At 37.6% G+C, this 17028-nt stretch overlaps 1 protein-coding gene across 1 annotated transcript in view; it reads right to left on the bottom strand.

Annotated features, from left to right (window-relative positions):
• CFAP54 (cilia and flagella associated protein 54) overlaps positions 1-17028 on the bottom strand; it is a 287452-nt gene that overhangs the window by 64429 nt on the left and 205995 nt on the right. Inside the window, exons 57-61 of the mRNA XM_039236623.1 lie at positions 14156-14311; positions 12782-12887; positions 11753-11846; positions 5362-5460; positions 4684-4825 (exon numbers count right to left, since the gene is read on the bottom strand). Of these exons, the coding sequence (XP_039092554.1) occupies positions 4684-4825; positions 5362-5460; positions 11753-11846; positions 12782-12887; positions 14156-14311 (597 nt within the window). The remainder of the gene's footprint in view (positions 1-4683; positions 4826-5361; positions 5461-11752; positions 11847-12781; positions 12888-14155; positions 14312-17028) is intronic.

Raw genomic sequence — 17028 nt, 5'->3', positions numbered from 1 at the left:
TGTAAATTAAAACAATTTTGGTTCTATTTTATCCAAACTTGTGTTACACATTTGGATTCGGGAGGGCAAAAGTATCTTTCATGTCAGCTCAATCCAAAAGGGTGATGCATTAATTCTGCACTTTGATTTCCTAGTAATACTTTCTTATCACACCCAACACAGTGATCAAGGGCACAGCTTTTAGAATCAGATAGATCAGGATTTGCATCAGCAGTAGAAAATTATCCTAGTTACATACCCTCTCTGAGGACCTTTCTTCATTTAATATACATGCATAATGACATTCTCATGGGATTTTCCTAAAGGATAAATGAAATCACATAAGAGAGCACTGACACATAGCATCTGGACATACCGGTGCCACTATTATCTAGCATTTGCTGCATTACAGCTTTCTGCTCTTGTATCCGTCTTTGACTGTTTGGGCCCTCCTAAGGGTTCCAAACAATCTTGTTACATTTCTTTTGGCTCCCTGAAGTGTCAATCTTCCTCTGGGTCTTCAAGATGGCATTTCATTGTACTTGTCTGGCAATGTTTTCTTCCAGGTGCCTTCTGTTTTTTCTTATTTTTCATTGTTGACTTTGTCTAGAATAAAGAATCTCTTCACACCTCGTGTCTGATAATAGAGGGTGGAGAATGTCCATGTTCTGCTCTTGGTCATGAGACTGTTCCCTCTCAGATTTAAGTGATCAAAGTATAGAGCCCAGAATGAAATTTCTAGAATCTTGCAGGTGTTGGACCAGGACAGCTCTGCTTCACTGAGAACGGTTCTCATCCTGTCTCAGTTGTCTCAACTGCTAATACTCTGATACAGAGCATGTACACATGCATATACATGCGTGTGTGTGTGTGCGCACACACACACATCACTGCTATTAGCATAAATGATTTCTCTTCATTCTAATCCATAAGTAGTGTAATAATTTGGAATTTTAGGAGGTAATGTGTTTCCCTAGGTCCCCACCTATGAAGTATTGGGTCTTAGAGGAATACAAGAAATCAAGATAGTAGCAGAGGAATGGCATCCCAGTTTTTAGTTGGTATTGACCCTCTGTTTCTGAACAAGGCAGTAAGGAAAGAACAAATCCTATTTTATCAGCCTGAAAGGTTTTCTCTGTTTCAAGAGGCAGAGCATATATTAAAGGTCAGTTCTGACCCTGAGTTTTGCTCCACAGTTCTCTTTGTATGTTCTGACAATAGGTTCACTGGCATTAGTTTTCACAGGACATACATTTATATTTTCTATATGCCAAGTGCATTTAGTTGTGAGAGGCTGAATCCTGGGTCACTAGTCCTAAATGGTACTTTTAATTCAAAGTGTCTTACAGATTTTAATAATTTGTGTATCCCAGCAGAATTTTTTTATTAAAGCCACAAGAAAATCAAGACAAAAAGATAAGTATATTTAAATACAACTAGGGGGGCGCCTGGGTGGCTTAGTCGGTTAAGCGTCCGACTTTCGCTTAGGTCATGATCTCGCGGTTTGTGGGTTCGAGCCCCGCGTCGGGCTCTCTGCTGAGTGCCAGCTCAGAGCCTGGAGCCTGTTTCGGAATCTGTGACTCCCTCTCTCTCTGACCCTCCCCTGTTCACGCTGTCTCTCTCTCTCTCTCTCCTGGAAATAAATAAAACATTAAAAAAAATTTTTTTTAAATAAATAAATACAACTAGGCCCAAGGTAGGTATCTAATAAATGTGGTTTTTTTTGCATTGAATCTAAATATGATCTTATATTGCCAGTATTATCCCCTCAAGGTCTATATTCCTATAAAACAGTGTAGAGAAAACCTCAATAAATTGGACCAGGTGAATCACTCAAGTATCTTCTTGTGGTACAGACATCATACAGTAGCTTTCTGGTACACATACTGACATACTATGGTTCACATACACATGAATTGTCTATTCTGTCATCATGCTTTTCTGACTGCCAATTGCTCTATTGAGAAAGTGTGCTTTCTCTTCACTCTATTACCCCATGTCTCTCGTCCATTTATACCTGCCCCACTATATACTTGTTCCAGAAAAAAAAAAATTGTTTCTAATTAACTAATATGCCCATCCTGCCTGTGTCCAGCTTCAGCCTAATTTGCTTCCATTAATCTGGTCCTCTTAAAAGATGTATGTCTATATAATTTTGAATTGTGTCCTTGTTCTGACTGTTGATGACTGGAAGCTCATGGAAGGCAAGACTCACTTTCTTGATGTTTTCTAGGACTCCTCCTTCCCTCTGGACATAAATATCTGGTACAGTGCTCCACACACAAAAACAGTGACTATTGGTCACCACCTTGAGTATAGATCAATGCTAGTGAAGGTGAGATTACTGAGGAAGTTTTCTCCTGGATGCTCATTTATGCTAATGCAAGCAAAATCAAACAAGTTTTATTTGTTGCTGTTGCCCTTTAGCAATTCATTATAATATAAACTTCTTTGCCGTCCAAGTATTTGTAGCAGTCAGGAGGGGATTCAGTACCTCCTCCCAACCCACATGCTGAAGTGAGGGAAATCATCTACTGAATTAATTATTAGTCTGTTAGGAAAATACTGGAGGGCAAAACTATTACCCTTAAGGCAAGGCAAAATGCAAAATAGATGGGACTTCAAAATTTGGTCATTTCAAATTACTGCTTTGGTAAAATAGTAAGAGTGCTAATGGTACAAAACAGAAACTAAAAATTGGAATATGCTATGAAAATCACTGAAGCAGGCAAAGAAAGCACACATTCTAGCATTAAGCACAGCTAAGTCATCTTAAACCACCTGCTCAACTGGATCAACTCAGATCATTTGGATCGGGGATGCGATTCCTCACTACATGTGCCTGTGGGTGACATCATTAACTGATCACAGCAACACCTTTTCTTGTCTTGCCATACAGGGGTTCACAATTCTTCTCAGGTAGCTACGAGCCATATATTGAACTTGTCATATATGATAGTTTGGATTATCATTCAGCAAACATTCATCCCCCTCTCCCTTCCTCTCTTGGGAAAGTATATTTCCCTTCCTCACTGATGTTGGACTTGGCCATATGATTTGCCATGGCCAGTGGGATGTGGTGTGAAGAGAGGCCTTGAGTGTGCTCTTGTGATTGAGCATGGCCCCTTTGCTCTGGGGTATGCTGTGAGAAGAGCATGCTCCAAACAGCCACTGCCTCCTCAGCCTGGGCTTCATAACACATGTCCAGGGGCTATACCAGTCAAAGGACGAATCCTCATTGTAAGCCACTAAGTTTTAGGGCTGTTTGATATACAGCATAATTTTGGTAATAACTGCTTAATACAGTGTTTTAGATGAAACCAATGAGGCAAAATCCCACCAGGCATTAAAGCAATAAAATAGGAAAATGACACGTTGGAATAAAAAGTTCATCTAATGGTTTAAACTTGAGCAATGAATTTTTAGGTTAGAAAGGAAGAAAGCCAGGGAAAGGGATGGTTTCAAAGACTAATCCTTTGGCTAAAGTTGACTTAACATTTCAGCAGAGTAAGCTGCTGCCTACAGATGTGTTTTCAGCAGGCTTTAGGAAGATCACTCCCATCCCCCACCAAGTTAAAGTAACATTCTTCATCCCATTTGGCTCAATGCTTACCCTAGTGCCAAAGAAAATTATTGTTGTTACTGAAATGTCAGCCTGGAAGTAAGACTCCAGCACCTTATATCTTTGAACCATCCAAGTGCTCAGTATACAAGAAGCACTCAATAACTATTTTTCAAATGAATGAATGGACAAACACATAAATGAACGTTAAATATATTACTGCTGATCTGACTTAGAGGTTAATATTACAGTTTACTAACTAACAAAGGAGTTGTAAAAGAGAAAAAACAAATAATGGTGAGGTCAAGTTTAAATTCTAACCTCTCATTCATTAATTCATTTAACAACTGACAATGAGGGGCACCTGGGTGGCTCAGCAGGTTAAGCCTCTGATTTCGGCTCAGGTCATGGTCTCAAGGTTCGTGGGTTTGAGCCCCATATTGGGTTCTGTGCAGATAGCTCAGAGCCTAGTGCCTGCTTCAAATTCTGTGTCTCCCTCTCTCTCTGCCTCTCTCCCACTTGTGCTGTCTCTCTCAAAAACAAACAAACCAACAAACAAATAAAAACAATTACAAATGCCTGTAATGTGCAAGTAATGTGTGATTTTCTGTAGTTAGGGCAGCAAATCAAATAAAGTCCCTACCCTCAGGAAGCTGATGATAGTTTAATGAGAGAAAGAGTTCAAACATGTACACCCATGTGCACACTCATACATGCATACACACACACGTACACACACAAATATAAAACAACTATGAAAAAGAGAGAGCTACATGAGACTACAAGGGTGAGCGCACATTTTAGGGGATCAGGAAAGGACCCACAAGTAAATACTATCAAAAGGCCTCATTTGATATGCACGAACTGGAAAATAAACAGAGAGAAGGAAATACCATTTTTCATAGAGCCCTGCATCTGAAAATGCAGCAGCTGATTGAGTAACATGCACGTACGTACTATGAAATGATGTCCCTTTGTTTTGGCAACTAGGTTGCAGGAACTCTATCTTTTCCCTGAGGTTCCTCCCACCATTCGACTCTCTAAGCTAAAATCCAACGAATCACCATGACTAAACATTTACAACTTGATTATGCATTACTTATATCAGGTTTTTATAAAATGCCTCGACATTTCAAACATACCAAGCAAATAATCCGTATATGAAGACAAAAGATCCACAGTGGCAAATTCAGGGATATTTGGTAAGGCCCCTTGGCTGACTTTATCAGTTCTAGCGTTCTTCTTTCCAATAAGTAGATTGACTGCCAGCACAGCTTCACTGACCTAAAATTAATGCATAATTAGAATTCATAAATGTAAGCTTTCTGATTCATAGATTATCCATTAGGCACATTACGTGAAAAAGTGAATTCATAAAATCATATTCAATATACATTGGAAGAAAAAATAAAGAGAAACTGGAAAACAACATGTGATCCCCAAAGTGAAGTATATATCATTGTCAAGCAAATCATTACGGTTGACAATTTAATTAATGTCTGAGTCACTCTAAATAGGCTATCTCACCTAGCTGTGAAAGATATTTGCCAAAATGTCAAAATGTGCACATATGTATCTGCCAATACTTTCATTAAAGAAAAGCTAAAACAAACACAGCCAGGTCTGGATAATAAAGATTAAAAACACAACATATATAAGCAGCATTCCTAATCTTCCCAAAGAAACATCACTGGCATAAATCCAAAAGAAAGTGAATTTTCCTTTCTCTTGTCTAGATACATTATGCTGTCTTAATAGCTGGTAGGTAGAGGACACACATAGGACAGTAAAAAGAAAGCTTAAATAAAAATCACACCAACCTGGGCAGCAGCTCTTATCACAGTCCAGGCCAGTGAATTGTACATTTCAAATTTATTTACTGTTGGTTCTTTAATAGAACTATGCCTTCTGGTAGGAGCCTAAAAAATATAGCACATACGTTATGATAAAGATAAATAAAGATATCATTAAGTTTCATGACAAATTTTCTCATCCCCTGAAAATGACATTTCAGTGGAACACTATGTAGCCATTAATAATAATAATGTAAAAAAAGAATAATCATGTATGTATTTCATGTATTGACATGAAAAGATGTTCAAAGTATATTGGAGAAAGGAAAGTAGATATTACAAAATAGCATGCAAAGTATGATCCTATTTTTAAAGATATGTACACACATATATTCCCTGTATACACAAGCAAAGAAAATTATTAATAGTGGTTATTATGGGTCTTAAGGGTGATTATTTTATCACCTTTTCTAATTTTTTATAATGACCTTGGATTTGAATAACAATAAAATAAACACAAATGGCAGTTTAAGGAGTGTATTTACTTAAAATGGCATTTGCCACCTTAATAGACAATATATAAGTTGAATACATTGTGCGAGAATGTCAGAAATAAGAATATTACCTTAAAGGTTTCTGATAGGTATTTGCTATCACTTTTCTAACCAGGGAACTATTAAAGGAATGATGTAATCATCAAGTTTCACAGAATAGCAAAAACAACAATGAATGAAGATTTTTTTTTACTATGTGTGTGTGTGTGTTCAGTTTTTTAAACATAAGAAAGTCAATGCTACAAAAATTAACAGAAAGAAACCCTACTAGCAATGTTGTATCTGCCTGTTTTACATTTTAAAAGACAGCTAAAATAAGTATTAATAGTCAATTCTTAAGATTTAACTAATATGGATAACACTATTCAATCAGACTGCTTGTTTCTAATTTTTTTAAGTTCATATTTTGCCCAATTCCTTAATCTTCAACAAGACTGCAGAATAAAACAAACAATAACAAAGATATTTTTCTTTTACTTCTGGCTACAGGACTCCCAAGAAAAAGAAAGTCAATGAATAGTGCTAATACCTGATCAGGAAATACAGTGTGCAAATATGGCCTACCCTAGATCAAGTGCTACGACTGGCTGGAGGTAGATGATACCTGGAGAAGTCTGTCTATGGGGAATCTAGGCAATACAGTCCTCTCCCAAAATATGAAGACCCTAGTAATTAGCTGTAATGGAACCTCCTAGGCTTTGGGGTAGCCCTTGTGGCTTACTGACTATGTGTGTTTGGGCATTTTAAATTCTGGAAACAATACTAATAGGCATTAAGTGAAGAATACATAATAACATTAAATAACTATAATGTAAGAACAACTAGTAACACAGACATTTTTTTTTTTAAAAAAAGGAAGAATTCCTTTTGAATTGAGAGGGAGGCTTTATTGAGAAGGTTGGACTTGAGTTCAGAACAGAAAAATGTGGACAGGAGAATATGATGGATTTTTTTTAGATGAAGAAAGTGTTTAACACTGTGGATGAGATTCTAGCTCATGCAAACAAACAAGAAAAAGAAAAATGCATCTAGATTGGAAATGAAGAAGTAAAATTATATTTGTTTGCAGAAGACATGAACCTATATGTAGGAAATCCTAAGACAGACACACACACACCACTAGAACAAGGTAACAGGACACAAAACTCAATACTCATAAATCAACTGTATTTCTATGTATCATCAATGAACAATCTGAAAATGAAAGTAAGAAAATATTCCACTCACAATAGAAATAAGCTTAAGAAAAATGTGCAAAATTTCTATACTGAAAAATAAAAAGCACTATTGAGAAAAATTAGTATCTAAATAAAGGGAACAGTTCATATTCATGAATTGGCAGATTCAGTATTATTAAGATGGCTATTGTCCACAGATTGATTTAGATTTAACACAATCCCTACCAAAATTCTGTTTGTTTTCTTTACAGAAATTGACAAGCAAATCCTAAAATGTATATGAAAATGCAAAGGACTCAAAGTAATCAGAACGATTTTGAAAAGGAAGAACATAGGTGAGGACATGTACTTTCCAATTTTAAAACTTACTGAAAGCTACAGTAACCATGAGGGTTGATACTCCAGTAAAGGTAGACTTACAGATCAATGGAACAGTATTGGTGGTCTAGGAATAAACATTTACATTTATGAACAATTAATTTTTGAGAAAGGTACCAAGGCAATTCAATGAAGAAAAGACATTCTTTTCAACAACTGGTACTGGCACAATTGGATATCTATGTGCAAATGATGAATTTAGATCTCTGCACACTCTGCACAAATATTAATTCAAAATACATCATACTTAAACAAAAACACTACATCTATAAAACTTTTAAAAGAAAACATAGATGAAAATCTTCAACATCTGGGTTTAGGCAAAGAATTCTTGGATATGTAACCAAAAGCATAATATATAAAAGAAGAAAAATGATAAATTGGACTTTGTTAAAATTTAAAACTTTTTGTCTCCAAAGACACTATTAACAACATAAAAAGACAAGCCACCAACTAGAGGAAATATTTGCAAATCATATACCTGATACGGGACTTGAATCTAGAATACACCTTTTTAAAACTTGTGATTTAAAAAAAGACAATCCAGTTTACATTAAAGGCAAAGGATCTGAATAAACATTTCCCCCAAAAATGATATAGAAATGATCAATAAGCACATGAAACGGTCTCAACATCATCAGCCAGCTGGGAAAGGCACACTAAAACCATAAGGAAATACACTTCACACCCACTAGGATGCTACAATCAATAATATTGATATTAACAAGTGTTGGTCAGACTTTGGAGAAATTAGAACTCTTATACACTCTTCATAGGAATACAAAATTGTACAGCCACTTTGGAAAACAATCTGACAGATCATCAAAAGGCTAAACATAGAGTAAATATATAATCCAGCAATTCCATTCTTAGATATCCATCCCAGAGAACTGAAAACATATGTTCAAATAAAAACTTATATATAAATGTTTAAAGCAACATTAATCAAAACAGCCAAAAAGTGGAAACAATTCATATGTCCATAAACTGTTGAATGGACAAAGAAAATACTGTGTATCCAAAAGAGAGAGTACTATTCAGCAACAAAAAGGAACAAAGCACTGTATATGCTACGACATGGTTTACCTCAAAAACATAATGTTAAGTGAAACAAGAGGGCATAAAAGAACACATATTGTATGATTCCATTTATATGAAATTCCATTATATGAAATATCCAGAAAAGGCAAATCTACAGAGATAGAAAACAAATTAGTGGTTGCCTGGGTCTAGGGGTGGAAATGGAAATTACTGCAAATGGGCACTAGAGATCTTTCTGGAATAATGGGAATATTCTAAAACTGGATGGTGATGATAGTTCCACAACTCTTTAAAGTTACTAAACATCTGTGAACTGCACTCGGAAAATAGGTTAGTTTCATGAATGTATATCATACCTCAATAAATCCATTTTTAATATGTGTGCTTGCTAATCTCTTTCTTTGGACTATTTTCCTCCTGCTTAACTACTTGGTAAACTTCTAGTCATTCTTCAAAATTCATCTCATCTAGGAAGCTTTCTCCAGCATTGTCCCAAAGCAGAATTAGTTTGTACTTTGCTCTACATCTCTACCTTGACATATCTTGACTATAGTCCTCACTAGATTTTTAAATTTTTGTAAATGTTTGTTTATTTTTGAGAGAGGCAGAGACACACAGAGTTTAAGCAAGGGAGGGGCAGAGGGAGAGAGGGAAACACAGAATCTGAAGCAAGCTCCAGGCTCTGAGCTGTCAACACAGAGATTGATGTGGGGCTTGACCTCATGAACCACGAGATCATGACCTGAGCTGAAGTTGGAAGCTTAACCAACTGAGCCCTCCTCAGTTAGAGGAGGCACTCTCCTCATTAGATTTTGATACAATTATGTCTCTCCCTTGCTCATCTATGCTTCTTAAGGAAAGAGAGTAACATACCTGGCATATGTTAGGTACTCAATAAGTATTTGTTAATGAGTGAATAAATGTTCATGACATAGTCAATTCTGTTTAACTAAAAAATAATTATGGAATACCTACTATATACAAAATACTTTAGAAAGATAACATGTAAATATTCAGCCAAGGTCCTCCCTGCCTTTTTGAGTACTTATTATGTGCCACATCCATTATCTTATTTAATTCTCCTATCTCCATCATCGCCTCCACTTCACAGATGAGGAACCCAGGCTTAGTAAGGCCCCAGTCACACTGCTATCATGTCATGAAGCCAGGATTCAAACGGAGACCAGTGCTATGGTCACTCTGCTATGCGGAATCGCCACAAGAGTGAAGCAATAGCACTTTCTTTTAAGGGTTTATAAAGCATTGACTTCTTAGGACAAACTTCTAATGTGATATTTCAATGGTTAAATGTGTCTGGATAAATTTTTGCTTGTCTTTGGCTGTTTTCTATGTTTCTAGTAATTGTATGACTTGCTAAAATATTTATACTGTGTCAAGATACAAGAAAAATAATGTGATATTGTATGGAATTATGCTATTTTTTTCATTCCAATTCTACCTTGCTCAAGTTCTTAATTATAAACGCTTCTCTAGTAAAGGCCAAAGAGGTGATAAATTATTATCCTAGTATCCTATTAATTTGCATTGCTACTTGCTATGAAACAAAGATTTTTGTTTCCTCTTACTAGAAATAAACATGTTTATCACACCATAAAAAGTAAGTTTTCTGTAATCACTTTGATGAAAAAATAAAATAAAATAATAGCTGCTATATCCACCTAAGGCAGCTACCATATGAATAATTCAACTGACTGAAAGCCTATTTGCCTAAAGGTTTTAAATCACATCTATGCTGTCTTAAAAATTAGAGATTTGACACCAAAGCTTTCTGAAAAAAAATCTATTGGTGGGTCAAAGGATTACTTAATTGGGATGAATTCTAAAAAGCCTACTGAAATTCAAAACATAAAAACTAAAAGTTACTGGGCTTGGGGCACCAGGGTGACTCAGTTGAGTGTCTGACTCTTGATTTCATTTCAGGTCATGATCCCAGGGCGGTGGATGAAGCCCTACAATGGCCTCCATGCTGAGTGTGGAGCCTACTTAAGATTCTTCCTCCCTCTCTCTCCCCCACTCCTCTCCCATTTGCATGGTAACTTTCTCTCTAGAACAAAATGATAATAATAATTAATTAATTAATTAATTAAAAATTAAAAGTTGCTGGTCTCATGTATCTCCAAAGCACTCACATCCTGTACACAGGACCTCCTTCAGTCTACATCCCTGGAATTCAAGTGTGGCACACAGACCAGCAGAAATGCCAAATCTCAGATCCTATCCTTGACTTACTGAATCAGACTCTTCACTTTGACAGGATCCCCAGAGATGCTTCTGCCCCTTAGTTTGGAAGCACCGCTCTAGATAGTGCATGCCCTTGTGACTCTTTGCATGGCCTTCTCCTCATCCAACAAATCCCACCTCTTGCCATCGCATCATTCACAATCCCACCAACCCAAGTTCTTTCCTAATCTCCAATTTCACTACCTAAACGAACCCCCTTTCCTTCTCTTCTTTCCCTCCCTTGGTCCCTGCCCCCCCAAGCTTTCTTCCTCTTGCTTTTTCCTTTGCTAGTTTATTTTCTCTCTCCCTCTACTGAAAACTAGTTCCATGAGAACAAGGACTAACTTTGTCTTTTTTTTTTAATTTTTAAATTTTTATTTATTTCTAGGAGAAGGAGAGAGAGACAGCGTGAGCAGGGGAGGGTCAGAGAGAGAGGGAGACACAGACTCTGAAATAGGCTGCAGGCTCTGAGCTGGCAGTCAGCACAGAGCCCGACGCGGGGCTCGAACCCACGAACCGCGAGATCATGACCTAAGCGAAAGTCGGACGCTTAACTGACTAAGCCACCCAGGTGCCCCGGACTAAGTTTGTCTTAATCACTGCTTAATAACCTTCCAGAATACTGTCTGGGTCATAGCAAATGTTCAAAGGTATGTGATAAATAAATTAATATCAAAAAGTGATCTGTTAGTATGCCATACCAGTAATGAACATCTTGCTTGTCCATCTGCTTAACCAACATAGCATTTCCTACAGTTTCCTGATTAATACTAATATCTTAGAGTATTTGCATACACCTATATTTCATGTATAACATTTTAACAGGCAAAAATGTCCACAGGAACTCTATTTCCAGAGCCTTATATAAAACATCCAAAGAAGTATCTAAACATGAATGTGAGTATAAAGTAATAAATGAACTTCTCCAAGTAATACATGAAAATCAGTCTCATTATTTCAATAGCACAGTTACCAAAATAGCACAAAGGCAATTAACTTAAGATTTCTAATAACACAATTTCATACCTTAAGTGTTAATGGTGATGTTGAAGGTATATTTTTTGGTTTCCTCATATGTAAAAATAATAAGGCCATTTCTAAGTAGGAGTCTCTTATCAACCTAAAATGATAGAACACTGTACTTATTAAAAAGCTTCACCACTCATAATCATTTTGCATCATTTTCTACAATTTATGAGCTAATGAAAGGTAAAAATAGACAAAACCAGTATCTGTCCCAAACCACACCTTCTTTTCACAGCACTGTTGGCAGGGACAGCAGCACCTTCCTTCCTACTGACATTGGAAGCCCTTGAAGAGAGTTGAGCATTCTACTCTCTTGTCCTGTGCTGGCAACACTCCATGGCATGACTGCTCTGAAGCCCAGTGTCCATACCATTCTAGAATATTCCAGTGCACAAGGCACTAAAGAAGTGAAAATCAGAACTGAAGGAACCTGCCTTGAAAATCAGACCTCTTTTTCTACCCTCCTACACTAATGAAAATGGAGAGAGACACAGAGTAATGCAGAAAGCAGCTAGATGATATGGGTTGGGTCTGTGTGTTCACTATCAAACCTGCCAGTTGGACCATTTAAATCAGTACAGTTGTAATAATGGTGGCTTATTCTCAATCTTAAGATGATTTTTATATAGAATTAAGTTGGCCATCCCTGGTCCTGTTGACCAGAGTGAATATCCACATAAATCCCTTCCAGATACGATTTCATGTCCATGAGAGGCTGCTGGAATTCTGGGACAGACAGGAGATCAAAGTGAGTAAAGATCAGAAGCAATTCACAGTCCAGTATGCCACCACGATAACTGCCATCATCAACCATCCCTGTAAATGAGGCCTTGGGTCAGAGGCAAGGGCAACAATCTTGAAAAGGAAGTCAGTAAATCTGGTGGACAATGGACCTCAGTGAACTAGTCCTGCTGTATGAAGACGGTCTCCCAGTTACCCCAGCTTTGAATGTTCAATGTATTATCAGAGCACGGGGCTTAAGCCAAAACACACATTGTTATAATAACAGGAATATTTATTTTTTTTTACCCTGAGTTTTGATCATTTTTCAAGCTTAGTTGTATAGCTTCAAATAAACTCTCAAGTTGTGAACTTGGAGATTTCTCTTCCATCAATATTTGACGTTCTATTTTGCCTGAAAGAATAAAAAAATGTACAAAAATGGTTCTTCCTTTTTCTATCATTTAGAACTTCAGAATAAATATTTCATGCTGGGACTTCAGAAAACTGGATGTGCTGTCCTTTTTGCCCATCTGTCTTGTTGTTTTTGCTGTAAGGTCAGCCAATAGTGAAAGATCTTTTGCTTCTTTCCCCAGGAGTCTCCAAATTCATCCTGCCTTTAGTTAGCAACACTGAGTCAAAGCCTCCTTGGGCTTTCCAGACACAAATGTTCTACCATCTTATTTTTCTACTTCCTTACTTTGTACCTTCCCTTCCTCCTGTGGGGCTCATTCCCTTTGTCTACATCCATGTCCTCTTCCTCTTCACTTGGTCTACTATTGCAGATCTCATAGAAAACATCTCTGTTAAATCCTAAAAAGTCAACAGACACTTGAAAACCATGAGAAATGATGGAAATACTTTGGTGCTCACACTGCTCTCAGATCTCATGTTAGCCGCAGCCTTCACTGGAATGGCACTTGTATAGCCAAAAAGGGCAAGGAAGGGAAATTGTATAATCACTATAATAAGAACTCAGTTTTCATTTAGTATGTGGACAGGGCACAAAGCCTCCCAGTGTTAAGTTCACACCTGGGCACTATCATTTAATAGCTGCTGACTTACAGAAGGTTACTTAACCAGACTGTACCTCGTTTTGGCCATGCATACCCTGAAGAGCTATTGTAAAAATCAGCAATATGAGATGCTACACACTGACTACTATAGGGCCTTGCATCTAGTCGACAGTCAACAAATGAAAGTAACCATCATCACCACTCTTCTCATGCCTAAAGGAGCCACAGTAATTATGCAAATATGTATCGTACGTAAGTTATAAATATAGGTGTGCTATAGCTATTTGAGTGGGTATGTATCTTTTTTAGAAATTAACTAAAATGCTTAGCTAAGGAATGAAATCACGCATAAAAAACGCCTTCCAAGCATTCTTTAAGAAACATTATTTATAGCTAAATGGCTGATGCTGACATTTTTTGAGTCAAATATAAAACTTTGTGTAAAGAGGGTCAATTGTAATTATAAAAGAGACTAAGAAGTAGTACTTTTTTTTACTTTTTCTTGATGTAAGTTTGCCAAAGGTACCAATTTTTTTTTGGTCATCACTAAGCCCTTTATAAAATCTGTATTTTTTACAATCAGTGACCAGATTTTCAAGAAAGCCTATGGTTAATAGGAAAAAATTCCATAAACTTTGTCACAGTTCCGACCCCAAGTACATCTTACCTTTCTGGAAAAGAATTTCAGCCTCTACCTCATGTTCTTCTGCTGCTGCTATCTTACAGAGCTTCAGTGCCATTTCAAAAAGGTGAAGGGCAGGTAACCACTTTGAGGGGTCCTTTTTTTTATTGGTATAATAGACTTGTTTGGCCACTGTATGTCCTAAAGGGAATACGTTGGATGGCGAGGAAAGAATGAAATACACAGCATTTGTAACAAGCCTCCACGTTACCAGATTTCTCTCATAATAAGTTTGCTTAAGAACTCTGGTAGACCTCACTTTCTAGCATCTAAGAAATATTTTCAAACTCAATATTCAAATATTTCAGTGAACTAGAACAGTAGCCCTTTGAAACTTTATCTTTGATAAATGTCAACATTTTCTCATTTTCTTAAAAATTTTTTAATGTTTATTTTTGAGAGCAAGAGAGACAGAGCACAAGCAGAGAGAGGAGACACAGAATCCAAAGCAGGCTCCAGGCTCCAAGCTACTAGCACAGAGCCTGACACAGGGCTTGAACTCACAAACCGTGAGATCATGACCTGCGCTGAAATCAGACACCCAACAGACTGAGCCACCCAGGTACCCTAACATTGTCTCATTTTTAAAATGAAGGATATAACCTCTCAGACTCTTTCAGTTCTAAAATTTCATGATGTTCTGCAGAACAACTGTGGTCCTAAGATGAGGTTGTTAGCAGGAAACTATCTGTCTTATGAAGTTTTATATTTTTCCCAATAAAAATTTGCATATATTAATAGGCAGTAATTTTGTTTCTATTCAGCTCTACTAGTGGTTGCTTACTATGCATATTTTGTCACTGCAACTAGATGCCAAAGCCATTTGGATAAGGGCCACGTGCTATACTTCTTGTATGGTCCCATCATCACTTAACATAATAAAGGACTTGTATTGTTGAAGAAGCATCAGATTTAATCTGTGTGCCCTCACAGACAGACAGACAGACAGACACGTGGCAAATATTTTCTGAATGCTGGATAAAATGAGAGGCACTGGGCAAAAATGAGAAAAGAGAAAAGTAAGAGCTCAGGTTTATTAAGTGATTCCTACAATCCAGGTACCAACCGAAAGACTTAAGCATTATTTCATGTAATCCTCCCAACTCTGAATGGATGTCATTAGTACTTTACAGAGGAGAAAACAGTGGCATAGTGAGGTTTAATTAATTTGCCCAAAGTCATGTGACTCATAAGCTGCAGGGCTGTGATTAGAACCCAGGCAGTCTGGCTCCAGGGCCCACACTCTAAACTATGGCACGAGTAAGATCATAGAGCTTAGTGTTTAATAGGGAAAGAGAATGGCTTGACAGGCAATTACAATACTGTGTGGTCATCTGTGGGCAGGGAAAACACGGGGCGATGTGCTGGTGGTTATAGAAGCCTCCACCCAGACCTGGGAAAGCTTAGGGAAGCCTTCCCAGAGGATGCGTCTGTCAGGGCTGGCAGCTGATGATCACTTAGTCTTTTGGTAATTTTTAACAAAGGAAAAATGTTGGGATAAAGAGTAGAAGGCAATGGGGGATAATACTCATTGAAAGGAAAGTTTAACATGCACAGGAGAGAAACAGAAACGGAAAGGTAGCATAGGACTGCAGCATGCTATCGCTGTGGGTTCCAGCTGAAGTGCTGGGTCCAGGCCAGTCACTGGTGCTACCATGTCATTTGAGGCCTTGAACAGGTCCTTACATGCCTCTCTCTGGGTCATGAGGGTCCTCCTCTGAAGAATGAGGCAGTAGAACTAGAAGATTTCTAAGGTCCCTTTGGGTTCTGAATTTCTTCAATTCCAAGATGCTCTACAACGAGTTTTCAAGAAACCTAGAACTTTGTATTTTGAGTTGAGGAATGAAAGGAAAGATGGTGGAAAAGGTGTCTCTCTCACTCTTTCTCTCTCGTTCATCCAGGGAGAAGTTCCTGAGCCCTTACTCTGCACGAAGCAGGCTGGTAGCATATCACTGAGAATATGGAGATGAAGAAACTGAGCGTTGCTTCTGGGGCACCCCCAGGAGAACAAGGAGGCCAGGGGCACAGGGCACAGGGGCACAGGGCAGTGAGAACTGCTGACACCTAGGAAGCGGTCAGAAGCACCTAAGTACCCGCCCAGCATGGTGCACATACCACTCACTGTATCCCATTACCTGCCAGTGACACTGGTACTTCCCTTAGCCACATTTTAGGAGAGAGGATGCTGAAGCCCAGACATGTTAAAAAGAACTGCTCAAGGCAATTGGACCAGAAATCTTTCTCCAGTGTCCGGGCTCTTCAACCCCAACAATTGCCAATTGTGAGTAGACCCCAGGCAAGGGTATGTTAATATCATTTTACCTAAGACAAACTCATTTTTCAACACATCTACCATTTTTTATGTCTCGTTTATTGTTTCAAATTATATTAGAGCTGCTTATTCATATAAGACAACATTATCTATTATCTTAATGTAATTTAGGCACTTATATATATGTACTATATATGAAATATATGCTATATATAATAAAAGTACTTGAATTGTCTTCTGGATTACTGTTGAAATGAGAAAGGGATGTGTTACAAAATTAGACAGTTTTCTCTCTCTCCTCCCCCCCGGCCCCAATGTGGATAATGGTCTGTCTGAGGGCAGAGACAGTGACTGGCTTCTTGTATCCCCACTCCCAGCACTGTTCTTGCAACTTTCTTCACTGCTATTATACAATCAATCAATAACCTATTTTTTTAATCTCATAAGGAAGCTCTAGGTTCAGTCATTAATGAGAAAAATAATCCCAAATAACCATGATGCTTATTTTTGGTTTTGTGAAAACAGTCTCAAAATGCCTCTTTCTGTCAGAGGCTTTCACAAAGAAAAAACAATTGTTTAAGTAGCT

This window comes from Hyaena hyaena, unplaced genomic scaffold (genome assembly GCF_003009895.1).
Source record: "Hyaena hyaena isolate Hyena2069 unplaced genomic scaffold, ASM300989v1 scaffold_113, whole genome shotgun sequence".
NCBI classification, from domain to species: domain Eukaryota; kingdom Metazoa; phylum Chordata; class Mammalia; order Carnivora; family Hyaenidae; genus Hyaena; species Hyaena hyaena.
Note: the sequence above shows the minus strand (reverse complement) of the source record. Positions and strands in the feature narration are given on the sequence as shown.